The sequence below is a fragment of the Malaya genurostris genome, chromosome 1 (assembly GCF_030247185.1).
Source record: "Malaya genurostris strain Urasoe2022 chromosome 1, Malgen_1.1, whole genome shotgun sequence".
Lineage (NCBI taxonomy): Eukaryota > Metazoa > Arthropoda > Insecta > Diptera > Culicidae > Malaya > Malaya genurostris.
The window spans coordinates 23,073,761-23,096,349 of NC_080570.1; the positions used below are offsets into that span (position 1 = coordinate 23,073,761).

The following is a 22,589-nucleotide window of genomic DNA, read 5'->3' on the forward strand; positions in this document are numbered from 1 at the left end:
CCTAAAATTTCACCTGGCATCGCTGCCAGAAAATTAGACAGTTGTTTTAACCCCTTCGCTGTCTGTTGTATTGAAATTAACTAGCATTAGAGCCAAAAGAAAAATTAATCGACTGTTGGATTGAGGCCAATTGCATTTTCAACTGGTGAAATTCCTTAGCGACAATTGTTATTTCATTGTTCATCGAAAGCATCAACAAATGTATATCTGTCAAAGACGACCAACTTTTTAGAGTAGACAAATAGCACAATCGAATAAAGCACGAGGTTTTGAGAACCAAGGCGTCGATTAATACAAAATATAAATGAAAAGGGAACATACTAAGCACAAAATAACCATTATGAACGATTCAGACGATCCGTCTTATTTTGTCACAGTCAATCTCCGTCACCGGCACCGTCAACATTAATTACATGCATTCTTATGGAGCCATTCATACGTAACGTCACCGTCACGGAACGTCTTGACGGACGGAGCGTGTGAACGTTCCGGTAAAGAAAGTATTAAACTAATTTTGACGGAAGCTGACGTTCCGGTGGCGGTGACGGAAAGAGGCGGATCGTCTGAATCGTACATTATGTCAAATAAATAGCAAACGCTTAAAAAATCCGTGCAAGTTTTAGCCGTAATCTGCCTCATACGCATTATCAATATGAATTCATTATGACTGAAGTTATCTTAATAATAAATAAAAAATTAGTCATTGTAACGGTCAATTTAAAAAATATTTTTTTCTGGCTTGTGGTCTCGAAGGGGTTGAATCGATGCGAATGACAGTTTCGCGATCTTTGCGGCATTTTGTCGCTATCTTATCGCATCGCAATCTTTTCTAGCCGACAGTGAAAATCACTATACGAGAAAGAGAACGAAGTCCTTTTGCGTCCATAATTTTGGCTGGTCATCCACTTACTTTCTTGCGAGCAGTTGTTGGGGATCTTAGGGTATGGTAAAGAGTCGAAGCCGCAACATTTTCGCTTTTAAAATGTTGTACCGTATATTTTTTGCCGAGATTTTTGTGCAGTTCGTAGAACTGTACAACGCACTCGCGAAATACTTCTTGTTTCGACGGCATTTTGAATAAAACTGAGCAAGCATAAGCAAAACAGAAAATAGTAGCAGAAAGAGGAGAGAGAGCTAACACATACATACTCTTCTTTCTCTCTGAGCTCGTTCGTTGTTAAGCATACAGGCCTCGAAAAAATTCCAAAATTTAAGTTGCCACCCGTTAATAGGTTTTTGAAATTTTTTTTTACAATCGTCAAATTTACAGACTTTTAAAATTACAATGATCTTCTTGTTTGTTTTTTCTCGCCATTATTATAAAATTAAGCACTTGCATTGAAGGATTTCTAGTATGGAAACTTGAAAATTTTACCAAACAGTAATGTCATTTTTAATGAACGTGTAAGGGCAGTAATGATGAATTCGCCATACAAATTTGGAATGATTCTCGTGTAACGGTCGCTTTCCGCTGTCTATTGTACTGAAGTTTACAGCATTTTTATATCTAGCAAACAGAGAAATAAATCGTCTGGTGGATTAAAGGTAATTACAGACTTCCGGTTCCGGAGTTGTGGGGTAAAATGTGCAAAAAAATGAAAATATGTGTTCTAACTTTTCTCATAGATGGCGCGACCGATTTTCACAAACTTAGGTTCAAATGAAAGGTCCTGTGGTCCCATACGTAATTCCTGAATTTCATCAGGATCCGACTTCCGGATCCGGAAATATAGGATAAAGTGGGTTAACAATTTTATACCATCACTGGAAAGAGCGAAAAACCGTAAAAAGTTTTCTAAATCGACCTAAAATCTTTTGCAATTGATAGTTTTTATAAATTGACGGTCAAACAAATCTATTTCGGTTATTCTTTTAAGAATCGAAGAAAAATAATTTTGAAGAATACCACAGTATTATATATGATAGTATGATTGATATGAGAAAGGCATCATTACACCACTAGGTGGATTAAAACAGGTTTTTTGTCTGATTTTGAAAAAAAAAAACAGGGATTTAATTTTTTTTTTATTCTTCGTAATAAAAAATATTAACAATAGAAACACATTAGGCCTGTGAATTATTTTGTTAAGTTAATATAATATCATGCTCACATTTTTTTAAAAAACTTCGAGCCCTTGGACCCGAAGTTGTTTTCCCTACTGCCCTACTAAAATGTGTTTAGACAAGTGCGATTGACTTTCGTAAAACTCGTTGATCTAAGTATTTCAAGCTTAGCACCCTCATTCTGAATAATGACTTATTTATTTTTCGATCGCATATGATTCGATCGAATCATAGCTACTTTAAATTTTACTAGCGGTTTTTGGAATACAAATGAAAAACAATCGAAACATCGATACATCATTATTCAGAATAAAGGTATAGATCAGGGGTTCCCAAACTATTTTGGGTCAAGGACCCCTTTACTAAAATTAACTTAGGCCTCAGACCCCCATTAACAACTTCCTTGGAAAATTCAATTTCTTGCTTTTTAATATTGATGTAAAATACTTACCAATTTCTACGGATGGTCAAATAAACACAACTTTTTTAGCATGAATATTTCAAATAACAACTTATATCAAACAATAGGGAGTCGATTTCTAGACCTCGTCGACCCCCATAGCCAGTTTTCGTTTACGCCGACCCCCGCAAAAAGGATATCGACCCCAAGGGGTCTATATCGACCACTTTGGGAACCCCTGGTATAGATTCATACAAAAGATTTCATCGTTCCATAGTCTGCTATTGAATTATGTCCGAATCATATCTTCGGTTCCGGAGAAACGAGATGAAATGTGTTTAAATAATGGAAACAATTGCACTCGGTTTCCTTGGAAATTGCTATTGAAATTCATCCAGATCGGACCTCCGGTTCCGGATTGATAAGGTAAAATGTGCTTAATAAAGAAAGAAAGTGAACTCGATTTTTTCCGACTCCGCTGAACCGATTTTCACAAATTTTGTTTAAAATGTAGTCTTTTGATTACAATTTTATCCGTATCAGACTTTCGATTCTGGAAATATAAGGTGTAGAGCGTTGGAAAATTTAAACCGCCATTAGGATGAATGGCCAAACAAATCGTCTTTAGCTATACCCGATTTCCGGTTCCAGAAGTAATGAAAACAGTGACCGAATACTTTTAAATATTTCCGAGATATATTCTCATAAACTTTAACTTAAATAAAAGATTCGCTTCAAATTAAAAGAATTAAAAGAGGGTTACTATTTTAGACGCATCCGACATTCGGTTTCGGTATTATACAGTAAGCCAATGGCCACACCAATTCTTTTGGCTATTTCTATACTGGAAAAAAAATTATCAAAACTTGAGAATTAACTTACTTCAATTTCTCATATTAACGATTATGAGAAAATCATTGCTACACTACTAGGTGGATTAAAACAGATTTTTTATATTGACAAATGAAGATAATATCAATAATTGTATTAAATAAATTAAGAGTGACATCAATATCAAAATTTAAATTTTTATATTCTTTCGATTTTCGAAAACCCTGTTTACACGCGGATAAAGTAGTGGCTGGCATAATAAGTGATTTTTATATCAGACACCGAACGTTTCGATGCTATCGGTAGTGTCTTCTCCAGGGGAACTGTACTATAATGTTCGACATTCCAATTTCAAAAGAATTCAACCGATAGGCTCCCAAATAAATCCAATCCTAATGGCCTGCGTTACTAAATATCAAAACAACAGCGAAACAGTTCCATCCAGCTGCAAGACATTATTCATATGGATCACTTAGCAGCCTACCGGAACGGAGCCCGTGCAAATTGAAGAAAGACGTTTATCACAGTCACCATCACTCACACACTCGTTTTGATGTTCGTCAACCATGGCTTGAGTCAACACGCGTAAATTGTAAACCAGCTGGTGTTGATACTTCTAAACAGCTCCCAATGTCATAACAAGAACTTGATGGGGGCTTTCCAGCCTGCCAAGCAGGCTATGCTAAGAACGTGTCGCAAATTTTCACGGTTACTTGGACACACTCTTAGATCCTCCGAGCAAATCGCTTTGACTTCATATTTGTTTAACTTCGGATCATGCGTACGGCCATGCATTCGAAAAAAACCATCATGTGACTGTGCCATTGCGATAAGTTCTTTTGAATGTGCCATAAAAATAGAAATATTTGCCTTCTATTTACAGGTTTTACACGAATATGTAACAAAATTAGCTGAATGAACATCATTTGACAGATGAAGACAGTTTGTTCACATATTCATTCTAATTTGAATACGGGTTAATGGAGATGTAAACAAACCACCGTCAGTTTTTAAACATAACCTTTATTCACCACGAGGTCACTCTCCAACACGGTTCTTTTCAGAACCACCATTATTTTATTATAATGAACTATAGAAACTACTTCGTACTGTTTAATTGTGCGTCAGAACGTTTTATGTAACATTTTCGGAAATGCTTTTACAATTCACACATTCGATCAACTAACTGATATTCGGAAGTGTAAAGGAAACGTGCTAATTTTATTCATATTGACGACATCCAGTTATGTCTCTGACATTACCAACCCACCTTTTTCTATCGATTTTTCATCGGAGTGCCTGGTCGTGTCGTCGATCACTCAGTGAAATATTTCACGCGTTGAAGAAGTATTGCAAATATTCAGAGGTGCCCAGAGATTGTCGCGAACAAGCCTTAAGCAGATAGAAATTAAGGTCTGAGGACAGAGGGCCACGTGTTGAATTTTAAATCGACCACGTGGCTCTCTCAATTCCCTTTGCGCATCGTATTTCTCTTGTACTCTCTCGTGTATGAGCAAACAGTACCGGGTAGCCAGCATACATTTTATTATTTTGATGAGAAGTTTTATCACATTAATCTATCGTATGGGTTGGACATTACATGGATTCCAATGAACAATGAAAAAATATTCAACTTTCACAAAGATTGAATGTGTGTGTGTTTGGCAGCCTTGTCGAGTCATTTTTATTTCTCTCTCCTTTTTCAGAATGCTATCAGGAAACCAAGACGAAAAAAATGGTGGATGCATTGAAACTGACTGTGTTTCACAGAAAAATACAAGACTTTATTTTTATCACGATAACATATATGTTTTTATGTACTAATCGCATCTAAACTAAATTATCTAGACTTTGTCACGGTAGATTTATGATACAAGCCTTCAAAGCCGAGATATTCGATGAACAAGTAGAAGTATGCATTTCCGAGCGTTCCATTTTTCTGCAGTTCTTCAGTCAGAAAAAATACAACACGTCCGCTAAACTCAATGAATCATTCTGAAAATTTCACAGAATAACATATTCTCCATTAAATTTCGAAGACATTGTCAGGTGGGTTTTTTTCTATATTCTGCACCGTTTCCAAGAAAATTTAATTTGAAACGGGAAAATAGCAAAAAACCTACCACTTTACGGTACTGTCCTCAGCCCTTAATGTCAATAATGTATGCTTAAAAGCAAATTCCTGCGCTTCTTTTCCTGATTTTTATCAATATACAGGGTCCGGCACTCGAAGTGTAACCAATTAAAAAGGCCATAAATTCAGTTCGGAAAATTACTTTTACTTAATTCAAAGTACAAAATGTGTAAAAATAATACAAAATTCAGAATCAATTCACTTTTGCTCGATATGACCACCTTTTGCCTTGACTTGATGACTTGAGAGAGCGAAGGAGTTGCTTCGTTTGGCCGAAAGCGGTCAATTTCCGAACATTGTATTTTCTGACGAGAAAATTTTTCCAATTGAGCAATTCGTAAACTCTCAAAACGATAGGGTTTACTTGACCGACCGTTCATACGAGAATTTGAGTCATCGATTGGCCACCAGGAGGCAGCACCCGCAACAGATAATGGTTTGGGCCGCTGTAACCGCAGATGGGTGCTCTCCAATCGTTTTCATCGAGCCTGGCGTCAAGGTAAATGCGACATATTATCGGGAAAGTATTCTGGAGGTAGCTTTGAAGCCGTGGGCAGACAAACATTTCGGTGGCAGACCATGGACGTTTCAGCAGGACTCGGCACCGTCTCACAAAGCTCGAGTGAACTAAGAATGGCTGAAAAACAACGTTCCGAACTTCATCACGTCCACACAATGGCTCTCGAATTCACCAGATGCGAATCCAATGGATTATTCTCTTTGGGCCATTTTGGAGAGCTAAGTCCGAACTAAAAGATACACCAGTCTCGAGGCGTTGAAAAAAGTTATTGTCCGCGAGTGGGCCAAAATACCTGCAAGTCACATTCGGCCTAACGAAGCAACTCCTTCGCTCTCTCAAGTCATCAAGTCAAGGCAAAAGGTGGTCATATCGAGCAAAAGTGAATTGATTCTGAATTTTGTATTATTTTTACACATTTTGTACTTTGAATTAAGTAAAAGTAATTTTCCAAACTGAATTTATGGCATTTTGAATTGGTTACACTTCGAGTGCCGGACCCTGTATCTTCTACATGGTTAAAAATTTACAAATCAGTTCATTCTGGTTGAAATCTGAATTTAAGGAAACCGAAAATCTTAATCTAAACTTTTCGGTTTTTTTTTCAAAACTGCTCGAGAAAAATTATTTCAGTTTCAGCTTACTTCTACTAACACATTTGATTAGCAACGAACACATTCTTTTATGGATTTTCTCTTGCAGAAATTATTGCGAAATAATGATTTATGTACCTTCTATTAGTAATTTCACAAAATATGAACTTTTAATTAAACACGCAAAAGCAATGGATATGGAAGATTTGTCGTAAAACTATTTGTTTTTCTGGAAACTGATTTTTTAGCAGAAAATATGTAGCTTTGTTTATTCTGTGTAGCGCGATCTAATACAAATGCATTAATGCAGTGTTGCTAACTTTTTTATTAGCGCGATAAAATCAACATAAAATGTAAGCAATTGTCCATCAAACATTTTTGAAAAATTGATCAAAACTGATATGTCATATACCATTCGACTCAGCTCGACGAACTGAGCAAATGTCTATCTGTGTGTGTGTGTGTGTGTGTGTGTGTGTGTGTGTATGTGTGTGTATGTAACAAAAACATGCACTCACTTTTCTCTGAGATGGCTAAACCGATTTTCACAAACAAAGATTCAAATGAAAGGTCTTATGGTCCCATAGCCTGCTATTGAATTTCATTCCGATCTGACTTCCGGTTCCGGAGATATAAGATGATATGTACAAAAAAATGAAAAAAATATGCACTCACTATTTTCAGAGATGGCTGAACCAATTTTCACAAACCAAGATTCAAATAGAAGGGTTTATGGTCCCATAGCTTGCTATTTAATTTTATTTGAATGTGACTTCCGGTTCCGGAGTTATATGGTAATATGTGAAAATTTGAGAATAAGTTTACACTCAATTATCTCTGGAACAACTAAACCGATTTCCGCAAACTAAGATACAAATGAAAGGTCTTATAATATCCTAAAATTTTGCAGAACATTTTATCTGGATCCGACTTCCGGTTCTGGAACTAAAGCGTGATAAGTGAAAAATTACCAATTTCATTAGTATTTTTTCACGAACGATGGTAAAAACCTGGTGCAAATCCCATAAAACTGTCTGATAAATTCTTCTAGTTTGCAGAGCTTGTTGGTTTGTGGGCATGAAAACTTAATTCGGCACTATTGGTTCCCTCTTTTCCTGTTCCGAGAGCACCGAAAGTGGAGAAGAAAAACTCCTAAAACTAAATTCACTTCGATTTCTTTGCGATGTTTGAACCGATTTTCACAAATCTTGATTTGAATTAAAGCTCATACTGTCTTTAAAGTTACTGAGAAATTTCATCCGGATCCGACTTCCGGTTCCGCAGTTACAGGGCGATGAGCGTCAAAGTTTTCGGCTATTCCGTTTATCTGAATCCGGTTTCGGAAGAATTGGAAATAGTGATTAAAAATTGCAAAAAGGATCTCACTCACTTTTCTTGGAGATGGCCAAATCGATTTTCACAAACTCATAGGTTCAAAAGAAAAGTCTTACAGTTTCATACGGAATTCCTTAATTTGTTGTGGATACTACTTCCGGTTCCGGAACTACAGGTTAAACAGGATTTATAGAGTTTGTGAGATTAGTTCCGAACAATTTTTCCTATTTATATTCAATAAACAGTTGTTTTTGCGAATTTCACGATAATATTTATGATGTAATGAGAAATATGAGAAAGGCATCATTACACCACTAGGTGGATTGAAATAGGTTTTTCTTTGAATTATTGCAGTTTTTACTTATATTTTTTCCATTTTTAGCGAAATTTCTTAGGGTGCCGGTAGCCGAACACCTTTTTTGAAATTGCCAAAATTTATCACTTTACTAAGAGCAAATTCAGCAGCTGCATGATTCATATGGGTGGTCTATAATGTAAATGAAACTGAAACAAACGCATCCCCAGCAATCCGTTTTAGTTTTATTTATTCGACCAGTTCTACTGTTAAATTTAAAACTGGTATACACTGCCGTTCTATTTTTCCTATATTTGAAACACAGATAAACGGTGCTGGGGCTGCCAGTTTATTTTGTTATAATTTCTAGATTTAAATTTTAAAACTGACATAAATTATGCATCTAGAACTAGAACACTTCTGAACATGCCCTAAATTTATAATAACGTTTTTTCAATCGACTGAATCAACTTAGTTTCTAATTCAGTTGTTAGCTAGGGACTTTAGCTTTCCATTGATGTATAGATGTCCGCATAATGTGCACTTAGTCAGAAGTTATAAGCTTAAAAGAACAGGGTGCCGGTAACCGAACACTCTCCCCTACTAATGCATTGAAACAATGTCCTCCTATGATGAGAGAAGATTTCTTTTCTGAATACAAAATTGCCAAGAGTGTCTCTGTAGAATATATTCTTCATAACAGCATAACGAGCATAATTTTTCTTGGAAAACAGAATCCTGCAGTTTGTTCTGATCGTAGGCTTTGGATGAATAAGCTCTGATAGGGTCGTCCCGCAGCCCTCCTCTTCGATCCATTCCATTACATTGACGTTGCCGGAGATTTTAATATTTCGGTACAAGAGATCTGGTCTGGGACCCATCGCATCGGATGTATTTGCGTCCTAGCACCTGATCCAGTATTGGAGGCCAGTTGCCTGTAGGAGCCTACGCAGAACGAAATCTCATCTTTGCCAGCTGACAAACCAATAAATCCATGAGCGAATATTTATGTTCAACGCCACTCAAAATCCTAACACGAAGCTGTTTCGTTGTTGGAGGCTACAAATATTGCCCTTAATCTGTTGATGAGGTGAGACAAAAAATGAGTGAATTATTAGAGTTTACAGCAGCTGAGTGTTTTCATTTTACGGTTGGTTGCCTGATTTTTCTCTGATGGATTTGAAAGCACCCGCCAACAGACGGTGGTGAATGATTAGTGTTTTGGATTTAGTCATTTTTCCCCGGCTAAATAAAACTGAAGAACAGTCTTACACCTTCGTCACCTCCATCTTCATCTACGGCAGCCCTCTTGTCACTCGAGTTGTATTGGATCGAGAACACTGGAAAACTGCTTCAAGGTTGTTGTTTTGGCACCGACCGCAACCGAGCCGACAGTTGAAATAACAATTCAAATGAAGCCCCATTACCCGTTGAAGAGCTACTCAGCAGTGCTAATGGTCTGGTGCGTTCTAAACTGTCAGCATCATTAATCCAGCGTTTAATACCATGTTCACATTAGCGCTTATATCACTTGATATACAGAGATGATATGCATATTACGTGGGAGTGTTCACATATGATCGAAATAATATCGTTTGACAATCAAATTGTCATATTGAATGTTCCCATTAGGAGTAAGATCAATAATATTGCTTTTCTCTCCTACAATTCAATCAATAATTGAAGTCTTGCAATAAATGTTCTCCGAACGCCAGTATTCGTTGAAAAATTTGAAATTATAATGATTGTTTATTGTCACTCTCAAAGTGACGTTTATAAATGAGTGCGTTCAATGCCATTATCCGTGTTGCTAGTTGCGATTTTTGACAACTCGACATGATATCGTACATGATATCCCGGATATCATGACAAAATGGTGATACGCGTTGACATCAAATTATATGGGATATCAAGTGATATCGCACATGATATCATCGGATATCAAGTATATCCGTATATCACTTGATATCAGCGCTAATGTGAACATACTATAATGTGAAGAATGTATATTAAATCGTCTGCTGTTTTCAACGTGCCTCAACCGAAGGATGCTTTCGGAACGGATGCGAGGTGGCGGCAGTGAGTGGCAGTCAAACGAGAGAACGTCCTTAATTTATCAACCATTGCATCATTTATCATTTGCAGCACCGGATGCTCCAAGTCGCTTTTCCTATGCGCACTGCCATTGTCATTATTATTTTGCCGGATGAAAACTTTCGACTGGTACACGTCGGAAAACGGATGGCTTGGCCAAAACGGATACGAGCGACGTTTCTGTAATAATTGCACGAGTTTCTACACGCACACAAAAGCACACAAATAATTTCGTTCTTGATGATACCGGAAGACTATTTGTAAGCCTGTCTGATTCGTATGGCGGTTCCCGTTGACTCACTCACCAGTTGCAGCGGACACCGTCGCCATTTTACGCTACTAATCTGTCCAATTATGAGTTTGGGAACCCCAGAATAAACAAAACAAACAGTTAAAAATAGTCGTGGAATCGTTCCATTGATTTGAAATTTTGTCTTTTTCTCTTATTCAGTGAAATCCGGAGAGCAACTAAATAATGAGGGTCATAAACAAACTATGATAAAGCAGAGTGCAGGTGAGTGCTTAAATTTTATTTTTATGTTTTGTGATCCTATATGAATAAAGGAATTCTTTTGTGTACAAACATAGGGTAACGGCTCCCTATTTCATCTGAGCTCCTGATTCCATCTCATCCCTTCACCTCACTACTTTGAACATGAATAATGTCTTACAAAGTACCTGAACCAAACTGTAGAATGTTTTGAAATGATTATTCAAGCTATTGTCACACTTTCTGATTGTAAGAAATCGTTTTAAATTCTTCGGTGAACGCTTTTTTCATTTAAAACAAACTCACTTTTCAATTTAGGACACATTTTCATCTCAAGATTTACAGTTCGTCATGTTTCTGAATATCTACTAATCGGTTCGTCTCAAAACATGATCACTATGATCGCACAATTACACTACTATTGAATGCTGGATGACTTCATAATTAGTAATGTTCACTTGCCACTTGTTTAATTAACGATTAAATGCTTCAAAAATTACCCTACAAGCAATAAAATTCCTCAAGAACATGAGATGAAAGTTTTTCACTTAGTTCACTTGATTGCGCTTTGTTTTCATCTCATTTGGTTTCACAAAGTTGCCAAGTTTTCTCATAATGTTACAAAAAAAATTGTTTTAGTTTAATTATTTTGTTGATATTTATATTTCAATAAAATTGTTTCGGCTTCGAATATTACCAGAAAGAGAGTGTTAAATACTAAGGGCATGTTCAGGAGTTTTATACTTCTAGATACATAATTTATGTCAGTTACAAAATTTAAATCTGGATTTTATAACAAGAAAAACTGGCAGCACCAGCAGTGTTTTACTCGTGTTTCAAATATATAAAAAATAGAACGGCATCGTAGATCAGTTTTAAATTTGACAGAAGAACTGGTTGAATAAAGAAAACTAGAACGGCTTGCTGGGGATACGTTTGTTCCAGTTTCTGCTCTATTATGGATCTTCCATATAGAACTTCATGCTGTTCAGCAGCATGAAGTTCTGCCAAAGATAAATAATAAAGACATGTATGTGCTTACAAATATTTAAAAAAAATCTGGTCCGTTCCCGGTACCTTCTAAAATGACCGCACTCACCGCTTGGTGGAGCGCGAGATTAATTGCATTGTTATCATTTCGACCAAAGTGTGCCATGAAATCTCAAAATATACAAATGAGCTAACGTATCGAAAGGGTTCTCACGGTTTGACATTTGCATTATGAATGCGATGATGGGAACTCAGCAGTGCAACCAATTTATCACCATTGGTGCCAGTTTCACGGAGGACCGTAGATGTGCGCCAAAAAAAGATTGTGACTGTCATGTCTGGAAATTTGTTTGTGGTTCTGCTCTAATGAAATAACCATTGTGGCCAATCTAGTAGCACTGGTTTCTTTCCGCTATATGTCACCATAACACTGTTAAGTGTGTGTGTTTCATCGGATGTGCACAGAGATGCCAGATATTTTCATAGAAAATATGTATCTGCTCTATCTGTTTTCACTATTAAACTTAGAAAATCTGTAATCTGATTTAAGGCCATCGTCCAAGTACCATGCGCGCGGGTGGTTTTGGGAAATTTTCGATGGAAATTTTGAAAAATTTGCCAAAACCAAAAACATACAGACCATTGAAATACTTTTTCTATCTACATGGTGAAAATGGCGGGAAAATTCGGAGGATTTTCCGAGTCTTATCAAAAATAGGTCTGAAAAATGAGTTTTGTGATCTGCGATGACATAAATTTTTTTTTTCAAATAAACCTTATGATGGATACAAAGATTACATTCGGATACATTTTTAGAAAACCTTTTCACGCTTTTCATAGAAAATCCACGAATTTCAAAAATTTCCACGAAATCGGTTATATGAAATTCGTTGATTTTCCATCAAAAGCGTGAAAAGGTTTTCCAAAAATGTGTCCGAATGTGATCCTTGTTGCCAGAATAAGGTTTTTTTTTGAAAAAAAATTTCATTCCATCGAATTCTCGGTTAATTTTTCAAAAGGGCGTATGAGCAAGTGACACTTTCTCTTTGTTTACTTTCTCTTCTATTAAATACCAAGCGGTTTCCATGTTTATCACTCAACTCTTTGCATGAAATGATACCCGAAACTTCCGACTTTCAAACAGAATAGTGATATCAAAGAAAATCTTTTTAATCACATCACAATAATCGAAAGAGAGAGTGAATAAAGAGAAACTGTCACTTGCTTATACGCCCTTTTGAAAAATTAACCGAGGATTTTTTTTCAAATAATTGTGAAAGATTACAAAAAAGTTCATTTTTTCAGTGCTATTTTTAATAAGACTCGGAAAATCATCCGAATTTTCCCGCCATTTTCACCCTGTAGATAGATAAAAAGTATTTCAAAGGTCTGTATGTTTTTGGTTTTGTCAAATTTTTCAAAATTTCCATCGAAAATTTCCTAAAACCACCCATGGTACGCATGGTACTTGGACGATGGCCTTAAATCAGTATGCGAACGCAAAAATCTATACGATGCAGATAAATCTGTATAAGTGGCATCTCTGGTTCTGCATTTTGCATTAGGAAGGGCTAATGCCTAAATAGTAACCTTTTTTGTTTTTATTTAAAGCTCACCAAATTAACTTTACAGTAGAATTTTAAATTTAAACGAAATGTAACGAAAACGATCCAAAAAATTTTAAACGTCGAAACGATTCCAAACTGTTTCTAAAAATATCGTGTGTTGTCTCATAGTTGGCACTAGGCCCTTTTTAAGGAAAATTCTGACATTTTGAACCTGTGTCGTCATCGTGTAAAACCTAATGAATTTAATACCTTGTTTTTGTTTACATTCCTCATGTTTCTATATGTAGTAACCAAGGTCACTGGAAACTGTTTTCAAAATCAATAATTTATCAACTTGTGTTGCCAGTTTCAACATTTTTTCGTGCGATTTCGTTTTGACATTACCAGCTAATGAGAGGCAGCGTTGCCAGGTCATTTTTCCAAAAATCTGTATTCGGCGCAAAAATCTATCTGTACCATATCGGTATCAGAATCTCGTCAACATAAGTACTGTCACCAAAGTTCATTTTGGTGAGCAAAAAAAAAGGTCACATGTAAAACCTTTTTCCCTTTTTTTATCGGTATTTTGGGAGTACATATCTGTATTGCGGTTTAGAAGTCAAATATCTGTATAAATACCGATACATCGGTATACCTGGCAACGTTGCTGAGTGGTAGTAAAATTTGCGATAGAGTTTTGATAGTAGAGTGGCAAGCAGTGTTACCATATTTACAGATTTTTTTCGGTAAAAATACAGATTTTTTTTGCCTATTTTGCCACACAGATTCGGTGTCACAGAACACAGATTTTATAAAAATTAACAGATTTCTACAGATTTTTGTGAATAATTCATAAAAATGGTAGATTTTCAAAATATTTTTCACAGAATGTCCCATGAAAAAAATGTTGCCAAACATATACGCCGTAGAATGGATGCATGCACATGTTATTTACAGTAGAGAACACAATTCGATTTTCCGCAGAAAATCAGATTCCGGATACAACGAAGCTAATGGCTCAAAAAAACATTGAATATTTAAAGAAATATATCATACCGGAGTCCGATCAATTTCATGCAGTAGATTAGCGTTGCGAGGATCTCTATCTCGTAAGAAAGCTCCGGGGGATTTCTTGCTACGGAAAATCGTCAAACATTGAACAAATTTGTTCTTAATATCACGAAACATATCGCTATATTCGGATTCAATTTTTATTTGCAACTAATTCCACATATGAACATATGCACTTATGGCGTTTTCGTTTTTAACTTGCACTACACCGGTGCAGTGCTACACTGAGGCTTGAATAAACGAACAAAAATGACGAAAACATAAACAGTAACCATTGACTACAATACATGATTCCATTGCACAGAGCTACACCAAACTTTTGATGAGTGCTACACCAGTGGTATCGGTGCAGAAAAAGTGTAGCACTGGTGTAGTGCAATTGGCAAAAACGAACGGTTTCAGTGCAGCTTTCGCTACACCAGTGTAGTGCAATTTAAAAACGAAAACGACATTAGTTACATTACTCAGTTTTACACTAAAGAAAAATGGCTACTTCGATGATTCACCGAATTGCGGTTGTCTAAAAGTTGTTTACCGAGATTTCGGTAAGTTGATATCATTAATTTGCTGATTTCGGCAAAACGACCAATTGTTGGTAAACATGGTAATTTACAAAACCGAATACCAGAATAACATTTTGAATTGACGAGAAATCGGAAATAATAAACCGGGAATTTTGGGAAAAGCTATTTTAGCCGAAATTTCAGTAAAATATCGCTTTGCGTTCGTTTTCAGCTTTTTTTTTGCCGAGATCAAAATTAAGTTTTAAGTGTGTATTTATGATATTTTGTTGTTTTTAATTTGGTTCTTCATGCTGAATAAAGCCGAGATTAACGTAACCTTCAATCAATATCGAGCGAAAACTGAAAAAAAATCGAGACCACGCTAAGTTCGCAAGTACAATTTTTCTGTGGTAGATAAATCTGCCGTAAATACATGGTAAATAAGCGATATTGTGAAATCTTCTCGAGGAAGCATCTTCCGACCAGACAACAAGGAAAGGAATCCTGCCTGCCTCTTCTAAGGAGGTCGGAAAGACGGTAGAACAACACTTCTAAATTAATTAATGGCCACATTCGTCGTAGCTCTTTCCCTTCCCCTCCCGACGTACGGCATAAACACCCTGGGACAGAATATATATATTCCTACTGGTTCCTTGGATCTCGGCCGGCCGGCCCAAGATGAGTAAGATAAAGTACAGTTGTAAAGTTTTACTACAGCTTTGGCTGAGTTCCGGAGGTTTTGCTTAGTTTCGAAAGATAGAAACAAGTAAACGTAATTTACTCACCGACAACGGTTAGGAAGTTGGTTGCTACGCCGGTGTAGAACGAGGGGGCATCCGCCGTTACCTCGCAGGTGAAGTTTCCGGACAGATTGAAGCCCACGTTGCGCAGGGTGACATGCGTTGCGTTCGATACCGTCATCTGAAACGAGCAAGCGGGTAAGAGTATGTGGTAAGTGGCTTTATTCGGCTCGAAAGGTTATACAATCTATAAGTAGTTTAAGTGTGTTTTACTAACATTATTGATTTCATGTCAAGTAAAAAGGGTCTTAGAATCTGTCAAGTAATATAAGATAAGACATGCGGCATTAAACTATTTCGGTTCAGTTCAGTCTGACCAGTAAATGTTATCCATATCGAGTTATCTATATGAGTGAAAAATGTATGTGCCTTTTGGAAAAGTCTACACCAAGTAGCAACTGCCTACATGGAACCAGAACCTATCCGTATCCTATTTTTAAGTTTGGTGGATCGAAGTAGTATTCATGGATACTTACTTTTGTAAGTTATGGTTACTTATCTGTTTAATTTCAGTAACTCCACTCAAGGTTGTATGTGAATCATTTAATTTTAACTTAGTGAACGAAGCTCTCGCTTCAAGGAAACTCATTGAGAACTCTTTGTGTTTTGGCAGCAATAATGAGTAGATGGAAGAAAAGATTCAAAATTAGTTGCAAAGTAGTCAATTTATAGGTAGGGTAACAACTTCCCATTTCATCTCAGCTCCTATTTCCATCTCATCTCTTTATCTCATGACCTGTACCTGAACCAAACGGTGAAATGTTTTAAAATTTTTATTTCAGTTGTTGTCATTTTTCCATTAAAACATCCTTCAGAGATCGTTTTATCCATTGAAAAATAAATTCACTTTCCAATATAGAAAACATTTTCGTCTCAAGTTTTACAGTTCGTCGTGGTTTTGAATATTTACTAATTGATTCGTCTCATTGATGGTAATTTGATCACTATTTCACATAATTACTTCATAATTAGTAATGTTGACTTTTCACTTGTTTACTCAACAATTGAAAACTTCTAAAATTGCCAGCTAAGCAACGAAAATCTTCAATTATATTAGATGAAAATTTGCACTTAATTCATTTGACTGCGCTTTGTTTACATTTTAGTTTGTAGCTCAGGGTTGCCAAGTTTGCTCATAATGTTATGAAAAAAAGTATTCTTCTTTAAATCAAAGATTAATTCAAGATTACAATGTTTCATACAGTTCATCAAAAAATGTTGGATCAGTAATCGTGAACCAGTGAACTTAGTAATAATGCAATGTTGTTGACCCTTCGTTAATAAGCGTCGATAAACATTAGAAAAGGATGGTAAAATTTCATAGCAACAATACAAGTTTGGAAGGAAGTAAACATTTGTGAACATATCGCACACAATTTATTGTGTTTTACTCGTGTTTCAAATATACAAAAAATAGAACGGCATCGTAGACCAGTTTTAAATTTGTCAGAAGAACTGATCGAATAAATAAAACTAGAACGGCTTGCTGGGGATTCGTTTGTTCCAGTTTCTGCTCTATTGTAGATCTTCCATATAGAACTTATAGCTGCTGAATTTGCTCTAATAATAATTAAACTACAACTGACGGTGAACCGATTTCATTGAGGGGTCCAATTTGAATGGTATATGAAAAATCATAGACTATTCCATCTTGAGTTTATCTTAGTTTAAATTACCATCAACAAATATATTTTAGTATCCGCGTCATTAGTTTGGTTATACTATTGATATTTATATTCCAATAAAACTGTTTCTGTTTCGTATATCACTAGAAAAAGTGCGTGTAAAATACTAATGAAATAACCATTATTACAAATTATGGAGCACTGGTTTCATTCCGATATATGTCAACATAACGCTGTTAGGACCGTGGACCATCTCGTGAGTTATTTTAACGTTTAGATAAAATTTGACAGTCGAGCAGTTATTTCCTCTCGAGTAGTTAAAGTTAACTAAAACTGCGGCCCATTTCAAAGTATGATGAATGAAAAGTTGTTTGGGTTTATTTTGCACTGAAAATAAAATGATATCAAGTAGCTTATCAAACTTATCAATACATCGGAACGCAAGAGGAACTATGAGATAAACTTACTTCGTTGGAAAATGTATTGAAACTTTTTTTATAGGGGCATTTTCTTTGACTGAAAGTATAAAAAGAAATTGCTTTATTGCAGTGTTATTTTTGACAACATCCAAATATCCACTCGAGTGTCAAAATTTAACCTTAAAGGTAAACTATTTTGCGAGCCACAGCCTAAATGTGTGTGTTCCATCGGCTGTGCATATTCATTGTCATGTTTCCAAAAGGGCCAATTCAGATCAACCTTACAGAAAATTTTTCGAATGTAAAACATAAGGGAACGAAAACGACCCAATGCGGCCAACATTTGCATGAAATCATCTTCGAACATTAAATTATATTGTTCGTTTTATCGGTTTCAAAAATGATTTCATCAATTTTCTCAAATTCTATTCCTTTTGAAACATCACAGCCTTAAAAGTTAACTAAATTGATCGCGTTGCAATTGCAAGGTGACTTACGTACTTTGACCACACTAACAGATCGGCTGAAAAGTTCGTATCGTTTCTATGAGAGGGCGCCACTAGAATTAAATCCATACCAACTTTCAAAAGATACGTGTATAAATTTGACAGCTGTCTGATTATTAGTTTGTGAGATATTGCATTTTGAGTGAAGCTACTTTTGTTATTGTGAAAAAAAAATGGAAAAAAAGGAATTTCGTGTGTTGATGAAACACTACTTTTCGATGAAAAAAAGTGCCTCCGATACCAAAAAATGGCTTGATGTGTGTTATCCAGACTCTGCACCGGGCGAAGCAACAATTCGTAAGTGGTTTGCAAAATTTCGTACTGGTCATATGAGCACCGAAGACGATGAACGCAGTGGACGTCCAAAAGAGGCTGTTACCGATGAAAACGTGAAAAAAAATCCACAAAATGATTTTCAATGACCGTAAAGTGAAGTTGATCGAGATAGCTGACACCCTGAAGATATCAAAGGAACGTGTTAGACATATTATTCACGAATATTTGGATATGAGAAAGCTTTGTGCAAAAAGGGTGCCGCGTGAGCTCACAATCGATCAAAAACAACAACGAATTGATGATTCTGAGCAGTGTTTGGAGCTGTTATATCGAAATAAAACCGATTTTTTTTCGTCGATATATAACAATGGACGAAACATGGCTCCATCACTTCACTTCGGAGTCCAATCGACAGTCAGCTGAGTGGACTGCACACGATGAACCGAACCCAAAGCGTGGAAAGACTCAACAATCGGCCGGTAAGGTTATGGCGTCTGTATTTTGGGATTCGCATGGTATAATTTTCATCGACTACCTTGAAAAGGGAAAAACCATCAACAGTGACTATTATATAGCGTTATTAGAGCGTTTGAAGGACGAAATTAAAAAAAAACGGCCTCATTTGAAGAAGAAAAAAGTTTTGTTTCACCAAGACAATGCACCGTGTCACAAGTTGATGAAAACCATGCTGAAATTGAACGAATTGGGCTCCCTCATCCACCGTATTCTCCAGATTTGGCCCCCAGTGACTTTTTCCTGTTCTCAGACCTCAAGAGAATGCTCGCTGGTAATAAATTTAGAAGCAATGAAGAGGTAATCGCTGAAACTGAGGCCTATTTTGAGGCAAAGGACAAATCGTACTACAAAAAGGGTATCGAATAGTTGGAAGATCGCTATAATCGCTGTATCGCCTCTGATGGCAATTATGTTGAATAATAAAAACGAATTTTGGCAAAAAAATGTGTGTTTCTATTAAACGATACGAACTTTTCAGCCGAACTGTTATGTCGCTTTCGACCTCTTCAAATACCACGCCTACTGTTTAATTTTAACATTTGCCTTCGCAAGATTAGCAACGTGTCAAAACTTTGCTCGTCCATCGCAAAAATCGAACCTACTCGCATGCAAAGTAGTTTAAATTGATTAGTGTGGCAAAACTACCGGTTACTAATGTAAAAAAAAAGTATTCAGCGTACGTCAGATCGGGAGGGGTTGCAAAATTGTCGAATAGAGTTGTCACCTGTTTAAAGCGGAACTCAAACTTTTCCATCCAAGATTTCGCCAGAAAGCTGTGAATACCGTGTACAATCACGCATGAAATTAAAAAAAACTAGCAGGACTGTCAACTTACAAGACAAACTTTTGTTTCCTTTCGTCAAGCAGTACAAGTGCTCCGTTTTGTTTTGGCCGGATTTTTCATCTCGTCAACGTCTTGCTCAAGAAAATTAACCCTCCTACCAAAATTCCCAAGCTACGCCCAGTAGAAAAATATTATGACAAGGGCAAATTCAAGAAGTAACGACGGTAAACTGACTAGATGCCGTTCTTTTGAGGAAAGCTACCAAGGAGACAGTACTATTCGCATTTGCTAAAACAAGCACGAGTGAATATTTTCTCTATACTCTGTATAATTTGCAACAGCTTTGCACAGGATTAAGCAATGATTTATTGTTAAAATTTTTCTTCATGTCTATGAGAATTTGTCATAAACACATAACAGCTCGACTGAAAAGTTCGTATCGTTTAATAGAAACACACATTTTTTTGCCAAAATTCGTTTTTATTATTCAACATAATTGCCATCAGAGGCGATACAGCGATTATAGCGATCTTCCAACTTTTCGATACCATTTTTGTAGTACGATTTGTCCTTTGCCTCAAAATAGGCCTCAGTTTCAGCGATTACCTCTTCATTGTTTCTAAATTTTTTACCAGCGAGCATTCTCTTGAGGTCTGAGAACAGGAAAAGTCACTGGGGGCCAAATCTGGAGAATACGGTGGATGAGGGAGTAATTCGAAGCCCAATTCGTTCAATTTCAGCTATCTCGATCAACTTCACTTTACGGTCATTGAAAATCATTTTGTGGATATTTTTTCACGTTTTCATCGGTAACAGCCTCTTTTGGACGTCCACTGCGTTCATCGTCTTCGGTGCTCATATGACCAGTACGAAATTTTGCAAACCACTTACGAATTGTTGCTTCGCCCGGTGCAGAGTCTGGATAACACTCATCAAGCCATTTTTTGGTATCGGCGGCACTTTTGTCGTGAATACGACTTACTTTACTATGGGTAGCCTTTTCAAAATTTACCCTCTGAGAGAGTGATAAGTTTTTGATCGTGAATATCTCTTGTTGTATCTAACGAATCAACATAATTGTTGCTAAACGCCATCGGAAATATGATCACAATTTTATGATAAAATTATCAGTTGTGTGACATAATCTCAAATAATTAAAAATTATACTTTTCTGAAATGTTTGGTATAAACGAGTATCGAATAGAGCTGTGCGCCGCCGCGCCACGCCGCCGCCGCCGATAATTCGACACGCCGCCAATTTAAGAAAAAGATGATCAGCGCGCCGGTTATCACATTTTAATCGTGCCGTGTTTACAGTTTTCATGAAAATTCATTGAAAATTACAGTACAGTTACTTTCCTCCTACTTATAATGAAAATCAGTACTACCGATATCAACCGAAGCCAATGTCATTTGATTCAAAGCCTATTTTCTGTCTTTATTTAAAAGGTTTTGAGCTATTGGCACATTATCGGTCGCGACATCTGAAAATGAAAAATGGAACCAAAAAAAGGAGGGTTCTTCCGAAAAAAATAAATAATGTTAGGTTTTTTTCAGATTAACATTTTTTTTAGAAACCAGTGTAGTGTTGATTTCTCAGGTACTAGAATGTTTATCGATCGAGTACCATTTATTTTGGGTACTTTATTTGTTATTTCCGGGCATTTGAAAAATGGTATTGAACAAAATTTCATGATCCATTCTAAATAAACGTTAGTTTTCGCACAATAGATTAAGATCAACGTTACCAACTCAAAGTAAAAACATTTTCTTCTACTTTTACTATGACTTTTCAAATGAATTTACCCGTTTTTATAAGAAATCGTTACAAATGTGAAGTAATTAAAATATGAATTTGTTAATTTGATATTATTTTTGATATCTGAATGAATTTGAGCGCCTAATCGATTTTATGTTAATTACATACGTACGAAAAAGATATACTTATTTTTTGAGTTGATAAAACGATTTTTATACATGATAATTATCAACTATGTAAAAAGAGATTTGAAAAATAGTTCCGAATAAAACTTCATATTTCTTGCTCATAATAAAAAAAACCCTTTGTATATGAATGAAATATTTATTTAAACAATAGTCAACCATCTCCAAATATCGCACTTATATTCATCTCAATTTCTCCTCTAGTTCGATGCATTCGAAAACATTTACCATCTCCATTTACTACGTTGGCTTTAATGGATCACATAAACATTAGGATCGTTGATTGTAGGTCGACAAAACAATAAGATAGAGAAATTGTCCTGTGTGAATCAATATTAAAATTTTTAATATGTTTATAATTGATTACGCCGAATCGCGCCGCCTCCTCCGCCGATGTTTTCAGGAAATAGCGATGTTTTCAGGAAATAGACGGTTCAGCCGCCGATGTTGACAATTTTGATCGGCGCACAGCTCTAGTATCGAAGGAGATAATCCATAAGGCGCGTTTGCCTTGCTCGTATAGTTGAAGCTCATAGTTCAGTGATCTATGAAAGGATTTATATAATCTAACTACCAATAGAATCGAAATTTTTCAACTTAAGCGTGTATAGAAAAAGTATTGAAGTATTTCAATAGTACACTATTGAAAAACCTGTCTCATTTGACCTATGTAACCACCAGCCAAGCAGAACGCGTTCTGAGGAAGAGAACATAATATCTGCTGCTGTACAACAAATCGTTCGAGAAAAATGTTCCGAAAAGTGGTGAATATCGTAGTGAGTTCCTCAATTTGGTACTTCTGAATGCTAGAAACGAATCCCTACAGCATATTGATAGTTTCTTTCAATAAATTAT

The 22,589-nt window shown here is 36.1% G+C and overlaps 1 protein-coding gene across 4 annotated transcripts in view; it reads right to left on the reverse strand.

Annotated features, from left to right (window-relative positions):
- Nucleotides 1-22,589, reverse strand: part of LOC131434820 (uncharacterized) — a 424,990-nt gene that overhangs the window by 275,469 nt on the left and 126,932 nt on the right. For all 4 annotated transcript variants that reach the window (XR_009230406.1, XR_009230403.1, XR_009230404.1 and 1 more), the window contains exon 4: nt 15,650-15,785. Coding sequence is in view for 1 of the 4 variants with exons in the window: in XM_058601990.1 (XP_058457973.1) it covers nt 15,650-15,785 (136 nt within the window). In the remaining 3 variants the exon portion in view is untranslated. The remainder of the gene's footprint in view (nt 1-15,649; nt 15,786-22,589) is intronic.